The sequence below is a fragment of the Aquila chrysaetos genome, chromosome 14, assembly GCF_900496995.4.
Source record: "Aquila chrysaetos chrysaetos chromosome 14, bAquChr1.4, whole genome shotgun sequence".
Taxonomy (NCBI): Eukaryota; Metazoa; Chordata; class Aves; order Accipitriformes; family Accipitridae; genus Aquila; species Aquila chrysaetos.
Window position 1 is genome coordinate 29,691,948 of NC_044017.1, and position 23,090 is coordinate 29,715,037.

Sequence of the window (23,090 nt, forward strand, 5' to 3'; positions counted from 1 at the left end):
TGCCAGGGTTAAAGAAGTTTCTTTAGTGTTGCTTTACTTCTGTTTTTAGGATGTTACAAAGGGCTTAGGCGGTGAATCCATGTTGCCCAAGGGAGGCCATAATGTTCTCCTGCACTACCCTATAGATACCAGCTATGGTGCCATAGGAAAGGAAAAGCAGACCAGTATGATGACCAAACCCCACCTCTGCTTTCTAGAGTACCTAGTACAGGAGGCAACTCATGACCAGTGAGAAAAGAAGGGGCTTCTTTGCATTCTCCACCCCCAACAATCTATACAGATCCAAGGCTGGTGCCATTAATCTTGCTACAAGGCAACTGCTAATTAGCAAAGATTTTTAAAATTGCAATATATTCTTTTGCTGGATTGTAATGATTTTTTAACCAATAAAAAATAAACTTACCAATTTGGTTTCTTAATTTATCATATTTAATTCTGTATGTTTCTGAAAGTTTATCTTTATTTCCAGAGAAATAGTCATGTACGTGCTGTTGGTCTATACCGTGCTCAAAATATTTCTATATTAAACTTGCGCATATATGCCAAGCTCTGGTCAAATGTCTCTCAGGAGAACCAAAGATCTAAATGCTTGGAATAAGTTTTAATTAAGTATGGAAACTTCCAAGAATGAAAAGAAAAACCCTTCTAAATACAGACATCTTAAACATCTTGCAAAAAACCAAGCAATGCCCCGAGCCCGAGGCAAAGGCTAGCCATACGGAAGAAATTGTCCAGACTTCTTGCATTTTCTGGCTTAGTTCAGGAAACCTCTAGGCTTTACTACATAAAGCAAAACTTCCCCATAAAAGATTAACTCCTAAAATATTCAACCGAAAACAGGTTCTAGGAACAGATGGATCTAAAACTCTGTATTGTATTGTATAACCTCTGCAGGAGCTGGACTGGAAGCTAGATAAGAATTAAAAAATCTTATATTTGGGCCTCTTTCCTCCTTTTCTCCCGGTCTATCAATCCATCTGGGTTATTTTACCAATCTCCCAGTTACTTAATGAGTTATTAATTAGAAGAGTATATGTGGTGAGAAAATCAGTCAGCCAAACTAATAACAGACCGAGGTAACAGTGACAACTAACAGCGACCAATGCAGTACTCAAAGAGACAGTAGGGTGCATCTCTGCTCCATGCTCCAAGGATGCAACACTTCGCACTGTCTGCCTTTGGCTTCCCAAACATGTTTCAAAGTTAGAACAGAGGCCAGTGCGTTGACAGCTAGATAGCCTAAGTCTAATCTGGATAATTCCGAAACAGTGGCAAGAATCAGTTTCTTGTGACCTGGCACACAGTAAAATAACATGCTTGGCCACCACGTGGGGAAAGAATGCCAAACACAATAGCTAAACACTTAATGAAAACAAATACAACTCTAAGGGGTATAAGGAGTTGTTTGCTTGATCTTTTTTTTTTATTTCTTTACCATGAATAATTTTATTTCTTTGCTTCTTACTTTCTATGTTAACTATTAAAATCAGGAATCCTCAAGCTGCACCCTTGAAAAATATTAACTCAGTAAGTGTACCTAGAAAAACAAACAAGCAAGCAAACACATACCAAAACAAGACACTATCTTGCACAAGCGGTTCTAACCCTAAAGAGGGAATGAAGGAATGGATGGTGTGTGTCAGAGATAAGTTGTACCACTGCATCTGAGGGGCACATTAAAATGCAGCTCATGAGGGCAATTTAAACGCCAGGAATTGTGACAGTCGCATGCATGTAATGTAGTAACATGTGAGTCAAGGAATAATGACATTTGAAGAAACGGGTCTTTAATATGAAGGCTGTTTGTAACAGGCATTTCCAAGGTAGATGATGATAGCACCTGAACAGAAGAAAACCCCACTGTAGTATTCTGCAGGTTGTGTTTTAGCTGTTAAAGCACAGGTAGATGGACAGACGTCCCACATTTCTAGCAGGTGGGTGAGTATCATTACCATTGGCATAGAAATGGCAGACGAATGGGGAAAAGCTAAAAGGGCAAGTAATAAAATACATCAGAGAGAAATCAGCTCCCCTGCTCTGACTTCTGGATGGCTCCTGCTCTTAAGGAATAATACACTGAAAAGTATCAAATGCTGCTTACCTTTCAATTTCTCAGCCAGCAAAGCAGCTTCGTGTTCAGAATAATGCATTATTGCCGGAGGAGAAGGAGGGCGCAGTCTGTCTTCTTCCATTTTGCGTCTGTGGCGTTCTTCTCTGGCCAGCATTCTTTGTTTGCATTCCCATTCATAAAAGTCATCTCTTGCCTGAGCAAAATCAACATGAAGGCGACCTGAATCCTTTTTGTCTGTGCTAGATCCTAATCTCATGCGGTAACCTGAAATCAACAAGCAGAACTAACTGTTGCAGCACTTCTTTGCTTATTTTTTTCTTTTTTTTTTTTTTCCTCTCAAGTGCAGCTAAGTAAAAACGTACATTAACAGATTCCCACATATCTACACAGGATTTATCGATCATTGTGTTCTCATCAGGAAGATGAACATTCATGAACTCATTTTTCCTTGCAATTTTCTGCATCACCTATCAACATAGTAGATGAGCTGAAAAGTCGACCCAAAGGTACAGAATCTACATTCCTGTTTAGAAGTCTCTAAAATATGTAATTTTTCTACTTGATAATCCCAACCTTTTTAAGTGCAAAGGCCAGCTAAACAAAAAACAACTACTAAAAAAGGATCTGGTTTGGTCTGAATGTAGAGTCCTGCTTCCCCGATCCCATTGAGATCATGTACAGTTAGTTTAGTGCCTTTCTCCAGCCTGCCAAAGGAATTGGAAGTATGGGGAAAGGCTGAATTTTATAAAAATCATTACTACCGATGAATGAGAAAATTGTGTTACATAGAGTCCTGTGCCACAAAGAGGGTGGTGTCATAACTGCATTGATGCTAGATCTTAAAATTTTGAGGCTTTACAATTGCAAACACTACTTCCCAATTCCCCACTGGAAATAATCTGGCAGCAAATATAAACCACCTACAAATGAATTGAGTTCAGCATTCTTTAAAGTCATTTTAAAAGTGCGGATGGATTTATTAGACATTTGCAAGACCCCTTTCAGAACAAATAAGGAAACCTGTTGTGCCTCATCTTTACCGATGTTCTACATACTCATAACTTGGTCGATGTATCACATGTGAAAGCTGGCAGACTGCAAAGGCTTTAAGTCAGGGGCTACACAGCACTACAACAGGGCCCTGCCCTGAACTAAAACCCTTGACTGCTGTCAGAGGACAAACAAATCGTGCCAAAGCTACAAAAAGAGCTTTTTCTGACCATACTGTGGAAGGACATAGACTGGGCACCTATCTTCTCCAAGTTTTATTTCCAAGGCGAAAGATACTCGCAGAGCAGTTTCTCTAACTTTTAAAATGCCAACTCAGAGAAAGTGTGAGAAAACACTACATAGAAATCTGCAAGCAGAGCCTTCAGAAGCAGGTAAAATTAATCAGTCTGCACAGGGCTAGCTCTAATTTCTCCACGCCAACCTGCTGCAGTAGCCTCCAAAGTAGAGCAGCCCAGCAGAGACTTCTTCAGAAACAACACACACTACTGCAATCACTGCATAATAACTCCAGGGATAGGAAACTCCTGTGCAAAATGGCAGGAAAAATGGTGTTTGCTGCTTTTGAGCAGCAATCCAAGAGAACCTACCTTTCCGTCTCGTGGTTTGTTTGTGGTTTGAAGAGCTTCAGTACCTCACCACCACAGTTAAAACCCAGTTTTGAACTCTCTTCAGTAGCAGCAAAGCTAAGACTTGTGTAGTAGATTAGGAGCATCTTTGCAAAAAATGCATATCTAGGTATACTCTGTTTTACTGCTGGAAAAAACATCCTGCTGTATAAATACAAGGGACTGTTTGTACTACAGCACATATGAGACAATGGCTTCAAAGACATTAAATATCCATATATGTAGTGATCCTTCCAAAAAAAACAATCTGGGTGCCTTTTGATTTGACATTTTCCTTTCAAACATCTTGTGGAGTTCAGCTAAGTAGCCTGTCAGTGAGGAAGAGGTATGACTTTCATTTTCCAGCAAGGAGCCCTAACAAAACTCGAACTAAGTGTTTCAGAGCCAGAAGGCATCAAATCTTCCACGGAACGTACCAAATCTGGTCTCCAAGGTTCACGAGCTTGGGGTGAAGTAGAATGGAATATTGCAAGAGAGGCAAATGAGGGGGTTGTTTGTTATTTTAAAGCCCCGTTTCTCTTGCTCAGAGGAGTAAACACTACTTTTCCCCCCAGCAGGCTCTTTATGGTCATATATGTAGCTCTAGTCACAAGGTGTTGAAGGGAAGAGTTACAGATACACCATATTCAGGGAGACGTAACAGAAGAAGAGTGTGGGTGACCTTTCAGAGCTGGGCCCTGAACTAATGTTGGGGGGTAATTATGTGGTTTGATCCACAGAGGTGTAGGCACAAAGGGGTCAGCCAAAAGGGGTCAGTGGTGCAGCTACCCTGGTACCCGTGACAAACGTTAACAACCCCCGCCAAGTTCTCCTCACCGGCTGCATTCCTCAAACAGTGATTGCTGTGTGCCAAAACGGCATTATCAGCAACGCGAAAGGACACTGCCAAGGTGCCAGGTCTCGTGAACCTAAAATTAGATCTCCCAGCTGGGCTGTAGTTTCCAGGAAGGCACAATCTCTGTTCCTCTCCCCCCTGACTTTTGTCTCCGTTGGCTGGAGCATGCTGGGCATGGACAGAGCGAGAAACACCGCACTGCAGGAGGCAAGACTCTTGTGGACCTCAAAGCCCCACTTAATCTGAATAAAGAACTAATGAAAAGGACTGTGCATCTACAGGTTGCGTATGCACCAGCAAAGTTGAGTTTTATTAAAGTGGCCTTCATTATTGAAGTAAATGGGAATAATGGAAAAAAAACCCCAAACCATTGAACAGTGTAAATTGCAGTTCAAAACCCAGTACCCTGCATAGCACTGGACAAATGTTTCTCTTTAGGTAACCAGCTTAAGTGCCTCCAAATTAGCAGATTTTTTAAATTGCCCATAAATCACACTGAAAAAAAATCTCACTGCTTGTTTAACTCATAAGACCGAAGATGGCCAGCCAGCCAGGTGGTTTCCACCAGCACAGAAACCTAGAATAACCTGGGTCAGAAGGGACCTTGGATGTCACCTAGTCCAATTGCCCTCCCAGAGCAGGGTCAACTTCAAAGTCAGATCAGGTTGCCTTGGGCTTGGCATCTCTGCCTTAATAAAAAAGCAAATGCCTTTGGCACGGCTTCTTGCACCCTCCTGAATCAGGTTTTGAGGACACTACAGGACCAATGGTCTCGCCAGTGAAGAAGAGACTCCTTGACGGGTTGATAGAGCAAGACGCTGTGTAGCAAGGGGTGCACAACTGGGGGGGTCCTATTTTGTATATGGGATCCTCAGGTACCCGTTTGGGATGGCAACTTTGAACTGTGGAGCAGCTGGGAAGCTCGCTCTTTTCCAATACCGTGTCTCCTTATTGATGTTCGAGGGTATTTGAATATATGAGAGAATCACCTGCCACTGCCTCCCCTTCAGGCACAGGCAATAAATTGCCCTTACAGACCCTTTTCTCCATCTCTTTGCTCAGGACTGCCACCAGCACTGACTGCGTGCCTGGCTTGTAATTTTTAATTTCAGTTCCACACACAATGGCAGAAGAAAAGACTTTGGGAACTTGCCAAGTTCCTCACTTTAAAGGAGCAGCAACAGGAAAAATTAATGAGGGTGCTAAATAGAAATCAAACACAGTATTTCCACATCACAGGTCTAGTCAAAACTCCGTGGCTTGACTTACCTTTGAGTGTTGCTATATTGGGGACTGGCCAATACCTGCTCTCTAACTGGGGATCTAGATCAGCGAGAACATAAAATAAAACCAGTACATGGTACTAAATGGAAACCCACAGGGGACAGTATCAGCATAGGAAAAATGCATACAGAGGTTTTTGGGGTATAAACAGTTCTGTCTCAAGCAACCTGTTTTGTCCCATATTTTCAGGTTCCGGGCCATCAATATTTGCAGGAGTTACTGAACTGTCAGCCACAAAAGTAAAGTACATACAGTTTGGAGAAAGAGCTTTCTCATGGGCTTGTATGTCATTTTAGAAAGTCTTTTCCTCAGGACATCAAAATGTAACTTTCAGGGCTAAATGAAAATTGCCCTTCCTCAAGTCAACTTTTTTATCATAGTCTTCTACCCAGCTCCAAGTTTCCTTTTCATACACGTTTACTTGGGAATAGAAAGGAAAAAAAATCAGTGATTAAACTACTCGATGGATTTTGTAATCACTTGCACTCTTTTGATGATAAGCATGGGATAAATACAAAGTTTGATGAGATTAGATGGGGTAGACAGATAAAACTGATTAGGTAGACAAAATTATCATTATATTACAGATATCAAAGGCATGACTTTCCCCTAATATAATACGCATACTATATCAACCACATATTCCATTTGTACATCTCTTTTGTCTCTTACAGGGAAAAGAAAATGCCTTAACAATATGCTTTATCCCCACCATTTCAGAATACATTATGTCTGAGAATGGAATAAAGACTGGTTAAAACCCCCCAATATTTGAGTACAAATAAAACCTGCCCCTGCTCTGGGAGGTGGGGGACAGTCAGTGCTCCCTGTTTCATCTGCAGAATTCAGCGTTGGTGGACAAAATTGAAGCTTGGCTGCAGCGTGCCCCTGCTTTTCTTCCTCCTCCCTATCAGCTCCACTTGTTCTTTCCCTGATCTGGTCACACACACTAAGTACAACACTTGAGAAGAAAGAAAAGGTGTGAAGGAAAAGACAGATGGGGAGGGAGGCGGCGGAGCAGACGGTAAGAGGAAGCGTAGACAACAGTGCGACTGTGACGAAAGGAAACGGAAGAAGGAAGGATGGATCAGGAACTTGGAAATCAACTGGCAGAAAATTCAGGATGAGGAAGGATGAGGAAAGGAATGTGCCACCTCCATCTCTGCTCATTTCCCTTATTCTGAACGTGTACTCTAGTGCGTTATGAGTGAGGACACATGGCAGCGCAGGGAACTTCCTACCTCTAATCATCAAATCTGGTCCTCCAGGATTTAAGGCATATAAAATTAAAATAAAACTTGACTTGGAGTGAAGCAACGGGTGCAGTCAACTGCCAAGAAGCAGGGAACTGAGCTAGAGGGACACTGGCTCTGGGCTAGGGTGGCAACCTGTACATTTCTGAGCTTTTCTTTCCTCTCTTTCTTGCCACTTGTTTTGTTTATCATATACAGTAATACCAGTTCCTACTGAATCTGGGGTGCCCCTCCTCTGCTCTGTTACTTGTGGAGATGTAGACAGAAGTCAGAAACTGGGAAATGTGCTGGGAAATGTGCTACTGCTTCTTACTACTGCGATGCCTGTAATCTGTCCCAATGAACTACAGCGTTGTGGAAGTAATGTGAATAAAAAAATAAACAGGAAGGATGGAAACTGGGAAGAGAGGATGAGGAGGGAAGAAGAAATGAGTGAAAAAAAAAAGGGAAGAAAAAACCAGGGTGGAATGAAGATCTGGAAGAAACCTGAAAATACAGCAATATTTCAAAGAAATCTTTATACAGACCTCACCTTTATATAAAACTCACAATTTTCTGTAGCTCTTCAAACAGATATTTAAAGCAAGCAGCCAAGTTAGAACCCCCCCAACCCCAAACCCAAAATCCCTTGTGAAACAAAGGAGCTAGGTATTTCCTGACCACATATTTCAAAAGTTCAGATGTTTTCTTTTACTTCTCTCTTTCATTTTAAGATGTAGTTGATGGTGATTTGAGAGGCCACTTGTTTCTAGCTGTGTCAGCTTCCTATGGACCCCTACAGGGCATTGAGGTTATGGCCTTACTGCTAAACAGAAGATGGTCAGGGTGGGAGCTCAAACAAGGAATCCCTAATCGTTAGCTGCCCCCCAGGCTTCATTTTGGATGGTCCCAGTGGGTCCCTTTGAGGTCACCCCACACAGGGTGGGTGGCTGTAAGCCAGTCTGCGTCAGCTCGTCTTGGCCAAGGAGCAGTCCCTGGCCCTTGTTTAAGAATACCTTTCATGTGGGGTGAAAGTTTTACACTACACTTGTGGGGCAAAACAAAGCTTGGGGGTCTCCCCAGGACCCAGAGAGAGAGACGAACCAGCCTGTGGAGACAAGTACATACAGGGGATGGGATCCAGCTCAGAAAAGTGACGAAGGGCTCAGTTGGGAAGCCAAGCCTCATATGAAGGAGCCTGTAACCTTACGAGGGCACTGACAGTCACTGAAGCCTGATATGTGAAAGCAGAATTGTTTTTCATCTTTTTTTCTTCTTTCTTTTTCTCTTTTTTTTTCCCTGTGAGTTAAAGGGGTTTTTTTTGTCTGTGCCTTTGTTGGAAAATAAAAGAGATTCTGAAATTTTACACCTGAGTTTCTGTGGCACTCATTGTCCTGGGAGGCAACAGACGCAGCCTACAGATGGGGCTCGGGATCTAACCCGTGCGGTAGCTGAATACATGCACGCATAAAGGCAGACTTTATTTAGACTGCACTGCAAATCTATAAAAATATGCCAATGAAATTGCCAGCCTATCAGAGAAATTGGCACTGGAAAACAGCAGCGTTCCTGGCCTAGTGCCCTCCTCTTTCCACAACCTGTAAGCAAAACTATATAAACCTGTGTAAATCGAAAATAAGATTGGGCTGTAGTGAATTTCAGGATCTGTTGCATTGTTGTGGGATGGCAGGAAATTGCTCCCGGGTAAGCAACATACAAAACCGCGCACAAGTCTTGGCAGACACAAATACAGAATTGCCCCTTGCCACTCCAAGCTACAGCCACTGAGCTCACGTAAGACTTGCTGAGATAAAAGCTAAGAAAATAAGCGAACATTAGCATCACAAAATACAAATGAGAAGCAAGGAAAATCCATTAAAGAATGTGAAGTACCAGAAAGGTAAATGGCTTTATCAACCATGAACTCCTCTGCAAAACGAATGTGACAAAAATTCTTCTTGCTTTTCCGAATTGCTGTTATATCTCCACACTGCTCAAAGACTTCCTGAATAATTTCCTCCGTTGCGTTTTCTGGTAATCCTCCAACAAACACTGTTTTACACCCAGGAGGTCTCTCTCTTGTTGAAGGTGGTGGAAGATCTAAGTCAAAACAGAAATCACATTGGAATACAAAATTTGTCTTTTGATCCATTGGCTCTATTCATTCCTGTAATCAGTTCTGGGCAGCAACAGTGATTTGACATAGCATGGAGGCGGGAGAGAGGGAGAAGCAAAATAACGGAATATTGCAGAGATTGTCCAAAACTGATTACTTAAATCTAAACCTTTTCAAGTTTTAGGTGGCATTTCAGAGATTAATCCCTGTCACTGTGGGTTGTTCTCCAGGACACCGTAAGGTCTAAAAGGATCTTTCTTTTCCCTGCATAGCAACACAAAAAAAATAGAAAATATTGTGTTTCAAAGCAGGGGAGCTTCTGCAACCGATTTGACCCCGAGCACAGATCTCAAGCACTGGCGCGGTACGTTCAAAGCCTGAACTTCACCATCTCTGGCTCATACCCATCGCTCGCCGCACTCGTCGAGCAAACCCGTGCTGCGTACACCCTGGGCACTCGGGCTGGACACGTTTCCCTGGTCTTAGCATAATTTCATTTCTGTCTCAGAGTCCAGGAGCACAGCAAACAGAAAAACAAAGTGGGAAACACGACGAAGTGACAGCATGATGAAAACGCTCTGCCGGTTATCTGTTTTGTCTTGTTGCCAGATAATGGAGCGGACGCCAGCACACGGGAAGGATAACCTCGCTGTTTACAAGTGCTCATGAGGTGGAGTGGCTAGAAATGTTATTTTTATGTATATATAGAGAGGATATATACACACTTAAATCAGAAAACTATTAAATTGTTGAAGGCTGTATAAAAAATATACTCTGTCATAACACTTCACCTTGTTTATATGTAGATTACTACAGCATTCCTCTAGAAGTAATTCTCTAAGAAGGACTCTGATTGATATGACTTAGGTTTTCGGCCCTTTCACACAGTAAATGGGGTTACAACCTTAAAATATACATATATATATATATATATATGTATATATACATATTCACACACAGAGCCAGTTTGATAAAACCATGATCTGGGGAAACTGCAAACCCAGAGCACCAGACTATTTGCTTAATTTTCTCTTTTGTCTTCACGGTGAGAGTGAAAGCCGCTGGTCTGATGGCTCTGAAACTAAACTCCTGGGGCTAACATACACAAAATCAGGCTTTGTGCCTGAGCTGGTGGCTCAGTGGGACGAGTTTTCCATTTGCACAAAGTCCCAGAAGGGGCAGAAGGAAGCTTGGTCCCTGATCTCAGAGAGGAGAAGGAACTCGTCTGCCATGCTGCCCCACAAAAAATGGCAAAAGAGGAGCCGTAGCCCCCCTTTCCCTCCCTCTCCCCCAGGGAGGGGACCGGCGTTTGTCAGCGCTTGGGTACAAGGTGCTGTGTTCAGGGACGCAAGTCCAGCTTGGTCCCATCTACCTGCGGGCACCTGAAGGGGAGCATGGAGATGATCAGCACTGTATCATCGTTATATTTTGTGACATTCTGAGCTACAGGAAAGATTTTTATTATGAGAACTGTAAATCTTCAGGCTCTGTTACTTCTAAGTAATTATTTTTCTTTTTTGTACAAACTGCGTAGGTTTTTTTACGTGACCTTACAGAGATGAGTACGTATGCTCTGATACCATACCACACTTTACACACAGAGTAGACCTTAGAAGGAAACACCATACTTACCTACGCTCTATTTAAAAACCCTAATTTTTATTAGATAAAAAATATTTCATGCAATATATTTAGGAAAATAACGTTCTTTCATCAGATCCACTTACTTGGGTTTGGAGGGAAGAGCGTGCAGCTTTTGCAGTGAATTATTTCTTTGACTACAGGCACATCTGTCGGTGGTGGTGGCGGCACTAACCCCATGCCTGGTATCATTGGGTTAATCGGAGTGATTCCAGTCATCATGCTAAGGCTTGGATCAAAGCCTGGTACACAGATTGAATCTGTAAATATATAACATAAAATCCTGGCTTATAAATCTTGAAACTACTTGTTACTATTTTTTTGCACAGACAGTTTTGCTTTAGGCTTTTTTTTTTTTTTCCCCAAGCATCACTGTTAAAAAAAGGAGAAGGGAAAAGGAAAAATGGAAAAGGGAAAAGGCAGAGCAATAGGGAGGAGAGAAGGAGAAGGAGAGGGAGAGGGAGAGGGAGAGGGAGAGGGAGGTGCATTTTCAGTGAAAAAAAACCAACTATGCATAAAGAAGGGAACGTTACATAATTTAAAATATTAATATGACTGAGTAAAACACAGCACATTAAAGTCTAAAACCATGCACCACAAATATCTGTTATTATCTGGAATGCAATTTGCTGTTTCATAATGCTACTGTGGTGTTTACATTGCCTTCTGACCAAAGTGTACAGAGAATATAATTTAACATCAATATGCCCTCTTCATCTAATTGTCAGATTTATCACAACATAGCCTTCTCACATAAGTGACCTTGATTTACGAACAGTACAGAGAAAGATCCATTTCTGGCTGTTTTATAGAAGTGTAGTTAGCCAAGACTTCTAACCATTTTACCCTGGAATATAAAGTTTCAGCTCCATAGAACGGGGTCTTTTTGAATCTTGGAATTAATTCTTTCTTGTCCTGTTACTTAATTGGATTAGTAGACTCTTTTCAACACATGTATTATTAAAATATACCACTACAGCCCCATAAAGCAAAATGCATATTTGGCAAACGTTACTCTTTCTCCTTCCTGATCTCTTTGCCAAGACTTCCATACGTATTATTTAAAGCTGAAAGATTTACTGGGGAGCACCAGTGCTGTAACACCAAGAACTGTAATAAGCAGATGTTTCAGATGAACTGAGAGCCAACTTCTGAAATTTGCTTTCGTTAAAAACAAGGCTTTGGGTTTCTTGAGGCATAATGAATAAAATATTTTAAGAGACCAATCTCTTTGTTGGCATAACACTGCTGCTATTTGGCATCATCAATTATTTAAAAGAAGAGAGTTACTTTGGTGTTCTACAGGTTTTCTGCTGAGTTTTCTGGCTAGCAATGGGAAAGTATTTAATGATACATGTAAACGCGGGGTTTGGTAGCTCGGGAGTTTGTTTATTTTGAAGAAGCAAAGAGGGAAACAGCTCCTTCTCTAGGATTTTTTATTTATATATATATATATAGGAAATTTGGGCTATATTTCCTACAAGGCAGCATGATCAATGGAACGTGACCAGAGGAGCCTGTTTCTTCATCCTAAATCTGCTGCTGAGAAGCTATGTGACCCTGGGTCGGCCCACTGACCTTTCTGTATCTTAATTTCTGCATCTGCAAAACAGGTACAATAATACTCACTTACTGGTGAGCATTAGCTTACATTTTTATAGCACTTTGCAGGTGTAAAGCGCTCTGTGGGGGCTGACAATTAGCATTATTATTCCTGTGAAACATCCATAATCATCTTTCCTGGGAAAGACAATTGAGGATTGAGAACCTCTACTCCAGTAGAGCTCGTATCTATCTCGGCCGCACGCTCCTTGCTCTCCCCTCACTGACTGTGAGCCTTCATCATTTTCAGGCAGTTCTGTACAACAAGCGTAGCAAGCACACAGCAAGCAAGGATTTGCTTTAGGCTTATTGAAGACTAGTATTAATGAAAACTCATGATATTACATTACTTTTTTTTAATAAGTGGGCTCATGAAAAAGGATTTGCTCTGGGTGTGATTTTTTTTTCAATATCGATGTATATGCATTGCTTTTCAGATTAAGGTTTGAAACTCGGAGCCTGTCATTTATTCCATGGGATGCAGTGGTGGCTGTATTAAATATTCATGGTTAGTGAATGCTGGGAGATAAAAAGTCAGAGGTGAAAGGGCAACATACAATTCAAAGAAGTCCTTAGGCTATGCTAATTTGCTTGATCTCTTTTTTAAAGAGATCCTGTGCAACACTCTCCTGCTACAGGTGGAAGTCCATCATTGCTACTCACTGCTAAAGTGGCCCGCAATGCTCCACAGCATGCAAAGTGGAGCACGACAATAGCACCCAACGCACTGTGTCACCCCTGTCCTCTCCTGGGATCAGGGAAAACTGGCACTGGAAAGATGCCGAGGGAGGCATCTTGTCCATCCCTCTGGACATCCCTCTACATCCCTAGCCAGATATGAAATTTCAGATTAAATCCAATATCCATAGCAGACCTACAGGTCTACTGAGGCATCCTGAGGCAAGGATGGAGCAGGTGGAAATGTACAAGAAGATGGACGGAAGGCCAAGTTCTCCCTGTCCTGTATGCATCCATCAGGCCCCATGTGACAGCCAAGGAAAAACATCGGCATCTGGCGACTGCTACAACAAGTTGTATTTAAACATTGCTGTTCTCTCTTTAAGACAACTGCCAGATTTCAGCTTCTCTACAGAAGTAGCAAACCGAAACAACAGCAAACCCTGCCCAAATCACAGACACATGCTCTTACCCAAAGCAAAGATAGCAGGTTTCAATAAGGTACAGTTTTCTGAATATTCCTTTGGCAGTGGTGCAGATACAGAGAAAAACAAATCTAAGGGAGATGGCAACAAGGAAACTCCAGTCCTCAAACACTGCGAACATGGCCTTGAAAGGGAGCTGGGAGGGAGAGCTTTTAGGTTGCACGCCAATCAAAGCAGGTTTGTGATTTAAGCAGAAGAAAATTATTTGCCACTAATTGCTGCCACGTCCAAGGAAATGTGACTTTGTAGGTAACTTTGCCTGTGTTAAATAAGTACATGGCTTTGTCATCAGTTTCTTTTACAACTGGAATCAATCTACAAGAGCATGAGCAGAGTGCTGAGGGCCAACACTCACGAAACGTCCTTCTAGGTGCGCTGGGACGCCGTGCTTCCAGAAGGTGACTGTGCTGAGGTATATTGAAGAGGACTCAGTCAATAATTCTTGAAATCTAATTCCATATCTTGCAGGCACTAATCCAGACCCCACGAAGGTCAATAGCAAGACTACTGAAGGCATGAACAGCTTTTGACCAGGACCAGTTTTACTTTCTCTGTCCTCTGGAATAAGTTGCTTCAGTTTCCCAATGTGTTAAATTGAGAATGAAATGCTTTCACACATCACGTAAGCACTGAGAGGATGCACAGGTATCATTCGTTGAGCATCCTGGAAATGAAAATCATTCTCTGAATACTAAAAACTACTACTTTGCATTGCAGTGATGGAGAATTCAGCTGGATTTCTGAATAGTGAAGTTCAGACCCCCAAAGAGATCAGTAGTGCTTGCAGCTACAGAAAAGCTGATGCGTGCCACCCGCATATTGCTGACAAACCATGAAGAGAGCCTACAGATGGGATGTCCAAACGAAATATTGGTCTGGACTCTGAGATGCAGAGAAAAAGGAACCGATAAAGTCACTGGAAAGGAAAGACAATAAATTTGCCACATCTGTGATAGGATCCAGAAGAATCTCAAGTTTAACTATATTAATGCTACCGAGTGGTGCAACAGAAGTTGGATATATAGCTCTTGTCTAGGGACAGGGGACAATCATCCATCAGCACCACCAATGCAATCTGCTCCACGTCCAGGCGTAAGGCCTGTTTGGAGCAGGACCACGACACCAGAGTTAGAGCTTGAGACAGCTCCTGTTGAACTTAATGGTAAGTTTGTTGGTCTTCAGAATGAGAGATACTGATAGAGTTGTGCAGGATTACGAAAAATGGGAATCAACCCTGCCCATGTATTTTTTTTTAACAGATCCATTTGGATATATGATTATTGAGATATTGTAGACATGAATATGCTACGCTAAACACAGAGATACATTAAATTTATATACTACACATCTGAACAGTTAAATAAGTAATATTTTATGCTTTCAATGATCATAGCATTATTTTTAAAGGGACCTATACATATATTTATGCAGCTAGGTAATGGTTTATGTTCTCTTGGAATTATAAAAACCAACTTGGCAGAAGAGAGAAAGCTTACATTTGAAAAATGTTAATAAATAATTACTAAATGAATTCATTAAAATAGAAAGTAATCAGAGATGATAAAGAACTTTAAGAATGGAAAAGCACACATTGTTCAAGTTAGAGTCCCTGTAGATACTGTACATAAAGCCTGAATATTCACACATTTGTACTAGAAAGTAAAAGCATTGAACATGAATATTTTCAAGTCCACCTCTGCCTAAATTTGGCAAAACGAGTTAATTCCTGTTTCATCTAATAAGAAATTGGCATGGTGGAGAACAATGAAACCTCTGAAGAACAAATATCTGGAATTGGCAGTCAGAGAGGCAAGAAGAAAAATCTTGAACACCTGGAATAGTTTTTAAAGCTCCTTTTTCTTTCAAGTAGAATATAGAAAGAACAAAATGTTTCACATGAAATCTTTGGGTCTGGAAAAAATAGAAGAACAATAAAATCCCTTTAAGGATAACTATATTCTAACACAGTATGTAGTGTAAAACAACTGCTTCTATTAGTCTCTAGTTTGGGAGTGCAGGAGCAACTTTGTCATCCATGAAAATAGCCACACAATCTCGGAGAAGCATCCTCCTTTCCTTCTTTGGCAACAGTTGCTGTCTGAATCACCTTCTGGTTTTGCCACGTTATTGCTCTGCCCGAATAACATGGATGCATTCTCCCGCCAACTGTGCTTTTAGGGATTGCTCTCCATCACCAATACTAAGTTACCACCACATTTCCACCAGCCCTTACCACAAGTTATATATCTGCTCCCTATTACTTTTTATGGGTATAACTCCCTATATGATTCTCCGTGTTAGCCCTTGGATGCGTCATTTGTTTGGCCTGCAACTGCCAGTTGTGTCTGTGGTGTTTTATGACAGCTGCCAAGTTGTATTTCTGTTGGATGCATAAGAACACCCATGTGTGCAAATATGGATTTGTTTGTATGCCCCTGCTCGTATGCATGGAAGGTTTCCACCATGGACATCATCAGCCACGTGGCTCAGATCTGCTGGTCGAACACACAGAGAGAGACAGTGAGCGGTGAAAACAATGATCTGGGTGCAAAATAGCTAACCAAAATAAAAAACATTGAAAGGGGTCCCCATGGCCTGGGAGTGAGAATTTTACACCTAAGAAAAAAAGTCTATTTTTTGCTAGGGTTGAAAGATTAAAAAAGATCTGGTTCCAGGAATGGAGTTGCTTGCCAACATGCACTGCAAGGATTAGGACACTCCAGGCAGCAGCTGGTAATAAATGTAGTGAGATGCTCGTTAAAATTTGGTTTCTGTAGAGACAAAAAAGAAAAGCTTCTGGAGACTAGACATTTGATCGTGTACTTCAGAAACACCATTGCTGAGTATTTTGAAACCAAACATAGAGTTGATTTCTAAAAGTTGAGATTTAAGTTTTCCTGAAAAAGGGCAAATCTAATATAGTGTCTGGCTCCCTTAAATATATATATGTGTATATGTATTATTTGGCAGTAGCAAAGAAGAGTAGTGCTTTTTTTTTTCTCTGAAATGAAGAAAGAACCTCATTAGAATAAGAAAAATGTTGTTATTCTAAAGACTTCTTGCATTTTTATTTAAAATTCTCCCTCAAAACTCTACCGTCTCCAGTGTCTTTATCCTCATGTCAGTCTCCTTTTTTCTCTATCAGCAATTAAGAGTGAATATTCAGCTGCAACCTAGAGACCGAGGTTGGATCACTGTTTTCCTTGGTCCTTCAAATCTTACTACCTTCTGGGCTTCAGGAAGGTGGAAGTGACACATTTGGTCAGTATTATAGGGCTTCTCTCAATGTAACAAGCCTTCTGCACTGGAAAAAGCAGACAAAAGTGGGGGTGGCAGCAGGGCACCAGACCACTGATTTCCCAAGGAGATGTGCCAATTTAATTTGGCGTTGATCCAGCTGGAGGAGCCCAGTTGTGGAGCACCGCTATCAGCCCCAGAGAGCCAGACCTTGGAGCGCAGCAGCATGGCAGCCACCGGCATCTTCCAGTACATTCCCTCGTCCAGTTTACACGTCATTGAACTTCTAGACTTCTCTGTTTCTAAAATAGATCCTGGATTGTCTGGTAAACTTCCAGGCACATTCCAATAAACAAAGGCATGGGGAAAAAAGTCTGACAGCTCTTCCATTTGACCAGCATAACCACTATCATCCTGCCTCAGAGCATGGACCACCTGACTGTGGCCAGTAGCGGATGCCCACGGCATCAGAATAAGAAATAGGCAGGTAAGGAACTCGTATACATTGAGTGCTTATGTATTGCCAGTAACAGAGATCACAACTGAACAATCCTTTCTAGCAGGCACCTAGTCCACACGACTTGATTTATACATTTTCACTAAATCCTACTGTGCACCTATTTATATTTTGAATCTGTTGGAATCTGTTTATATCTCTGGCTTTCAGAGTGTGCTGGTGTTACGATAGTAACAAATGTGTGCTTCCTTTGCTTTGCTAAAAGAAGGTATTTGGCAGTTCCAGGCACACCTTCTAGTTCTTTCATCCTGAGAAGTCGTGAATAGCTGTTCCTTATACACCTTATCCACAAGATTACAGATTTTATTTCTGCTTTTATATTTTGCCATCTGTTTGGCATGCAATCTTTGCCTCTGCAGAGCTGCTACAAAGGAATATGGATATGGAACCTCTGAGTGTGGCCCCTTTTAAAATCCTGAGATGGTAACTGCGTGGGCAGAGATGTCACTGTAGGTGCTCATCTAGCCCTGAATTTTTTAAGAATTAAATATTGAAGACATGGGCAGATCCCCTTAAATAAGCACTGCACGAACCCAATTGATGAAGCACCATGTGGGCACCGGACTCCTGCAGGAACAGGAGTAAGGCACGTTGCATCAACGTGCATGTGTGTGTGTGTGTGTACGTGTGTGTGTGTGTGTGTGTTTGTGTGCACGTGTGCATGGGTATATTTGGAGGAGTGGAAAGGAGCGAATGAAGGAGGGACAGGAAATCACCTCCTTGACCTCCAGCTTTCTCAGTTGGCCAGGGGATCCATCTTAACAGCATTCAGCAAGAGCTATATTCTGTGAAACAGAGCCCGGACTGTAGCAAAAACAAGTCTCTAAGGGAATTTTGACAAAAACAGGGGGTGAAGGGGAATCCAGATGAATGTTTCTCATTAATGATCAACCGAGTAATAATTCCTGTGAACTCTACAGTGTCTGCCAGACCTACTCCATAAACAAAGCCCTTGTAGCATCATCAAAACACTTGCCACTTGAAAATTACTTCTGTGAGACATATATCACTGACAAAGTTTTAGGGCTGTATTATTGTACTTCTGCTTTTTTGAAGAAAACGCTGTGTCTGCACAGAGGAATAGTTTACAGCAGACAATCCCAAAACTTTAGATGCTGTTCCTCAGAGCTGGCTGTGCTGTAGCTGAAAAGACTAAAAGCCAATTTGGCCTCCTCTTGATCCCTACCCACAAAATCACATGACAAACACTATATTTCGAGCAATATACATGACAAAGACTAAGTTAAAGAAAACCACCTTCTCTTTTTTCAAGCAAATCATGGGGTGAATCACTCCTGGTTCATCCTTTATTCCTGAAGCGCTTGGCAAAATAGGACCCCCGATCTTGCTTAGAGCTTCTAATGAAATGCAAATAATAGGAGACAATATCAAATAATAATAATACAACAAAGTGTTACTACAATAGATGCCACTCTCCTCCTAAGGTGCAAATTTAACACTGCTGGGTAAAGAAATCCACAGTGTCACTGTAATGTTATTTCTATTACTCTTTCTGCTTATGGATAGCCATCAGTGCCATTCTGACCTCAAAGCGGTCTCAGACACTACCTGCCCATGGTGAATCTACTTAGTTTCCCCTTCGAACAGCTCTGCAAAGAAGTACCTGACAGGCAACCCTGAGAATGAGCTGGAAAACTCAGGACTTGCTGTTGAGGGAGTCTGATGATGGTTTGTCAGTTTTTCACGGCTGACAGCTGCACGTGTAAGAAGCTGAAGTCAGAAAAAATTGACTAATCTTAGTCTCCATCCACAATCAGCTGCTCTTCCATGTGTAAAACCCCATTGCCACTGCAGCGGAAATTTGCGGAGGTGAAAACTGAAGGGGGAAAAAGCAGAAAAATAGGAAAGAAGGAAAAAGGTAAAGAGAAAAATTGAAAGAAATGCGGGGAAGAAGGTGAAGGAGAGGGAAAGATGAACAGGCAACAGTATTGTCTGGAACCTCTGTGTCATGGGTCCATGCTCTATCCACAGGCTGTTTTGCCCAGTGCCAAGATTTTGAAGGATTCATGAGATTAGAGCACTTCGTGATGTCCAGAGTGCTGACCTTCCCGAAGTCCCTGCTGCTTAAGAACCACTCCATGCAGTAGGAGCAACGGCCTTCTTCCATCTCCTCATCAATAAATCACTTCCTCGTATGGGGTCAGTCACAAGTTCATTGTGAAGAAAATAACAAAACTGCAAATTCTGCACACTGCCACCTGATCCCCAGTTAATAGCTCCAAAGCCGGTTTGTAAAAATATGGGACCAGGCGATATGGAAGATGCAATGTAATACATTGCTTATAGAATATAAAATGTGCACAGCTGTTATTTCCTGACTTTCAAAAGTCTTTGTGCACTCACTATATGCTGCCTGGGATAGCCCTCTCCACTTTTGCACTTCTGCGTTGAATTTCTCCAGTTTTGGACTCATCACGGTGGGCTATTCACTAAGGCTAGCCTTAGCCAAACAAAGTAGCCTCTCTAAGCTCCCTCCATTGGAAGCTGTTCAATCTGTTCGCCTAATGAACCTCTTCCTAAAATAAAACTTTGCTATGTTCCTTGAAAATGAGATCACCTTTCACCTCGAAGCTCTAGAAGGTGAGAAAAGAAATAAATAAAACATGATTATACAGCTTGGGAACTGTTAATGGATTTTTCTTTGCTTGCTCTCTAGGAAAGTGCTGCATTCCAGAAATCTGAGAGGCATTTGTATAGGCACAAAAAGAAAAAAATGTTATTGGAAGATATAACCACCTAAGTAGATGTAAATGAATACTGAAAAGAAGTTGGAGAAATAGGAAAAATTTCAATTCCCAAGCTAGGCTAATACTGAAATATAACCCTTGTAATAGATGAAACATAAAAAGCCTCCAGTGTGTAAAAGATGGTAAAATACCATCTTCTGGATATTAATGTGACCTCAGAGAAAATGGGGGGAAAAAATGAAAATTCAGACATTCCATTGGACATTTCCCAAATGAAAACAAAAAGGACTCATTTTTCTCATGAATCATGAAAGAAGTTCTGGCTATTAACCTGGAGTCACCGTGTGGATCCTTGAATCTGTGGAATGCATACAAACACTCTCCTTGCCTTTCCAGGGTCACAGGAGTAACAACAGCCTTGCCAAAACTGGAAAGAAGCTGTACAGTCCAGAAAGGCGTATCACCTGCTTGGGCAAGTTCTCGCAGAAACACAGGAAAAACCGGGCTCTGTCAGACTGAAGGATCCTTCTAGCTCTGTAGCCCACAAGCCTGCTTCTAACAGCAAATCCCTAATTTTGTTTAGTACCAGAACAGGACAATCCTGAAGCGAAACCTCCATATAATGATCTCCCAATCTCCAACACTCTGCAACTCAGGGGCTTCCTAAGCCAGAGGAAGTTCTGTGTCTCCTTCAGGGTTATTTTTGGATGAAAATACCAATGAGCATTATTGTATGGGATGCATTTCTCTTGGTGTCATTACTGGAGATGACAGAAAGCTGTCCCAGGAAATCAGCTGGAATATCCTTAGTGACGCTATTTCAAACTTTTAGCCAAGTTATTCTACGTGTATGCTTCTTTAAAAGCCTAAGCAAACAGGCGTAAGAAAGACTTAAACTATAATGTTAAATGATTGTTCCTGGTACTATTTTCCTAGTTTCTTTCATATTAAATCATTTAAATAGCAGGGTCCAAATTCCTAAAACCATTATATCTTTAACCCACAGAGTACTGGAAGGAGGGTAAGAATACCAGATGTAGTAAAGACTTGCTATCTATAAATGAATGCAGTAAGAAATCTTGATATTTTGTATTATCCTCTACTAGAACTGTTTGACCTCCATACAGTTTATGGCAGTAACTTGTAGGACAATATTTGAATGCTCTTTGCATAGGTAGAATACCTGTTGGATTTGAATTTGATTAACTAACTGTTGAGTAAGTAATAAAGTGGTACTTGGTGAATTAATAAACTGTTTATTGGTTAAGAATTAACCAAGAATCCTATCTTGAGAAATACTATGCTACATAAAACATGATCTGAAAAGAAGCCAGAGTAGATAGCAGCAACTAATGCTCCTGAGTGACTATAAAAAGAGCTGTCTTAATTAAACTCCAATGCACTATGACAAAGCTATTTTGTTAGATTTTGGCTTTAAAAGCCACCTAGCACCTCAGCAAGCTGAAAACGTTCCTATGTGCTTAGCTCTCACTGCAAATACTGTAGTTAGTTACTACAGCTCTTCTGGACCATGAGAAACCATTAAGGTGCTCTGCAGAAGCAGGTACCCCAGCTAATGGCAGGCTCAGGCCATGGGCAGCGTATCTCCATCCAAACCAGACGGATTTACGAGTTCACAGGAGTCTCAGCCAGGTATGGCCCGAGGACTGGGTAGCCACATGGGGAGGAAGAGAGGGAGCTGTGGTGACGAGAGAGCTTGCACATAGACGTAGATGACAAAGGATGTAAAATCAGGCACGGGTGACTTAAAGAACGAGCATTTTGCATTGAGGAGTATGGGATGAAAGTCGATTAAACCAAGAGAATGGAAAGTACCATCCAAAGTACAATTCCTTCTACATTCAAAAGAGGAAGAATGGCAAAAAAGACCATGGAATTGAGCCATAGAGCTCAGGCAACCATCTCTTCTCCAGCTTTGGATAACTTGCAACACCCTCAGCTTTGGACGATCTGCAACACCCTCAGTTTTTAACTAGACACCTGCCAGAAGGGAGGGTAATAAAATGTTCTAGACAAAAATGGAGTGTGTTGCTCATGAAACAGGAGGTGTTTTTTTTTTTTATCCTTTCCATTGTTACACCTGTGATCTGACCTGTGTTCTCAAACACAAACAAATAAATAGAAAAGATTAAATAAATATAAGCTATAAGCTTCCGCATGCTAGCATTGCCGTGTTCTGCAGCTGGTAAGTTCATGAATGTAAGACTGTGCCTGAGTGAAAAGTATTTAGAATTATAGTTTTTTAAATGTCTCTTCATTAGTTAAGGCTTCCTTTGACCACCTGTCCCCTTCTCAAATTTTGCAGGGCTTGAATATTTCCTGGTGCATTCGCTGCAATTCAAGATAATTCAACTTTGCTTTGCATCTATGAATCTGACTGATTGGTTTTAGATCTTGATGATATGAGCACAAGGGCCCTCTCAGCTCTCTGAAGTGCCTATTTTAGGCAGCCAGACTCCATGGTCAAATGGCCGGCAATGGTGGTAACTGGAGTACTCTTCATGGCTGGTAGAGAAATCCCAAATGGGATACCCCTAACTTCATAATAAAACAATTCCCCGTCTTCGACACGCTGTCTGAGTAGGGTAATTGCTCCATTGACCAATTTAGAAGAGGCTTGACATTAAAACAGTTTCAGGAGAGTGTGCGTCACGCCAAGGTAAATAAGGGTAGTCCATATGTCTGAAAGCTGTTATTTCAGCCTTTCAGCAGACTTAGACAGACATTTCTGCATCCTTTGACATCTGGGTCACAACCATAAAGTTTTCCATTACAAGTACAATAATTATAACATTATGACTAGCTTTTTCATCTCATCTCCATTCCTTTTGCATTTCCCACAGAGCAGAAAACCCTTCTCTCCACCATCTGGGCATCTCTCTAGTACAAGGAAGGTCAGCAGCAGCTAGAGATGCCAGAGTAGCCAGCTGCTCTGCAGGCCTCCCTCCCCGGGGCCTCAGTACCGGAGCCATTATCAATGGAACGGTGCGGACTAATAAACCTCGATTTTGGCAAATAGCCCAAGG

General features: G+C 41.6%; 1 protein-coding gene across 9 annotated transcripts in view; it reads right to left on the reverse strand.

Annotated features, from left to right (window-relative positions):
• The window catches only part of ENOX1 (ecto-NOX disulfide-thiol exchanger 1), a 361,993-nt gene that overhangs the window by 92,976 nt on the left and 245,927 nt on the right, over positions 1-23,090 (reverse strand). For all 9 annotated transcript variants that reach the window (XM_030036520.2, XM_030036518.2, XM_030036519.2 and 6 more), the window contains 3 exons: positions 10,903-11,076; positions 8,953-9,159; positions 2,102-2,335 (listed from right to left, as the gene is read on the reverse strand). In XM_030036520.2, coding sequence (XP_029892380.1) covers positions 2,102-2,335; positions 8,953-9,159; positions 10,903-11,076 — 615 coding nt within the window. The remainder of the gene's footprint in view (positions 1-2,101; positions 2,336-8,952; positions 9,160-10,902; positions 11,077-23,090) is intronic.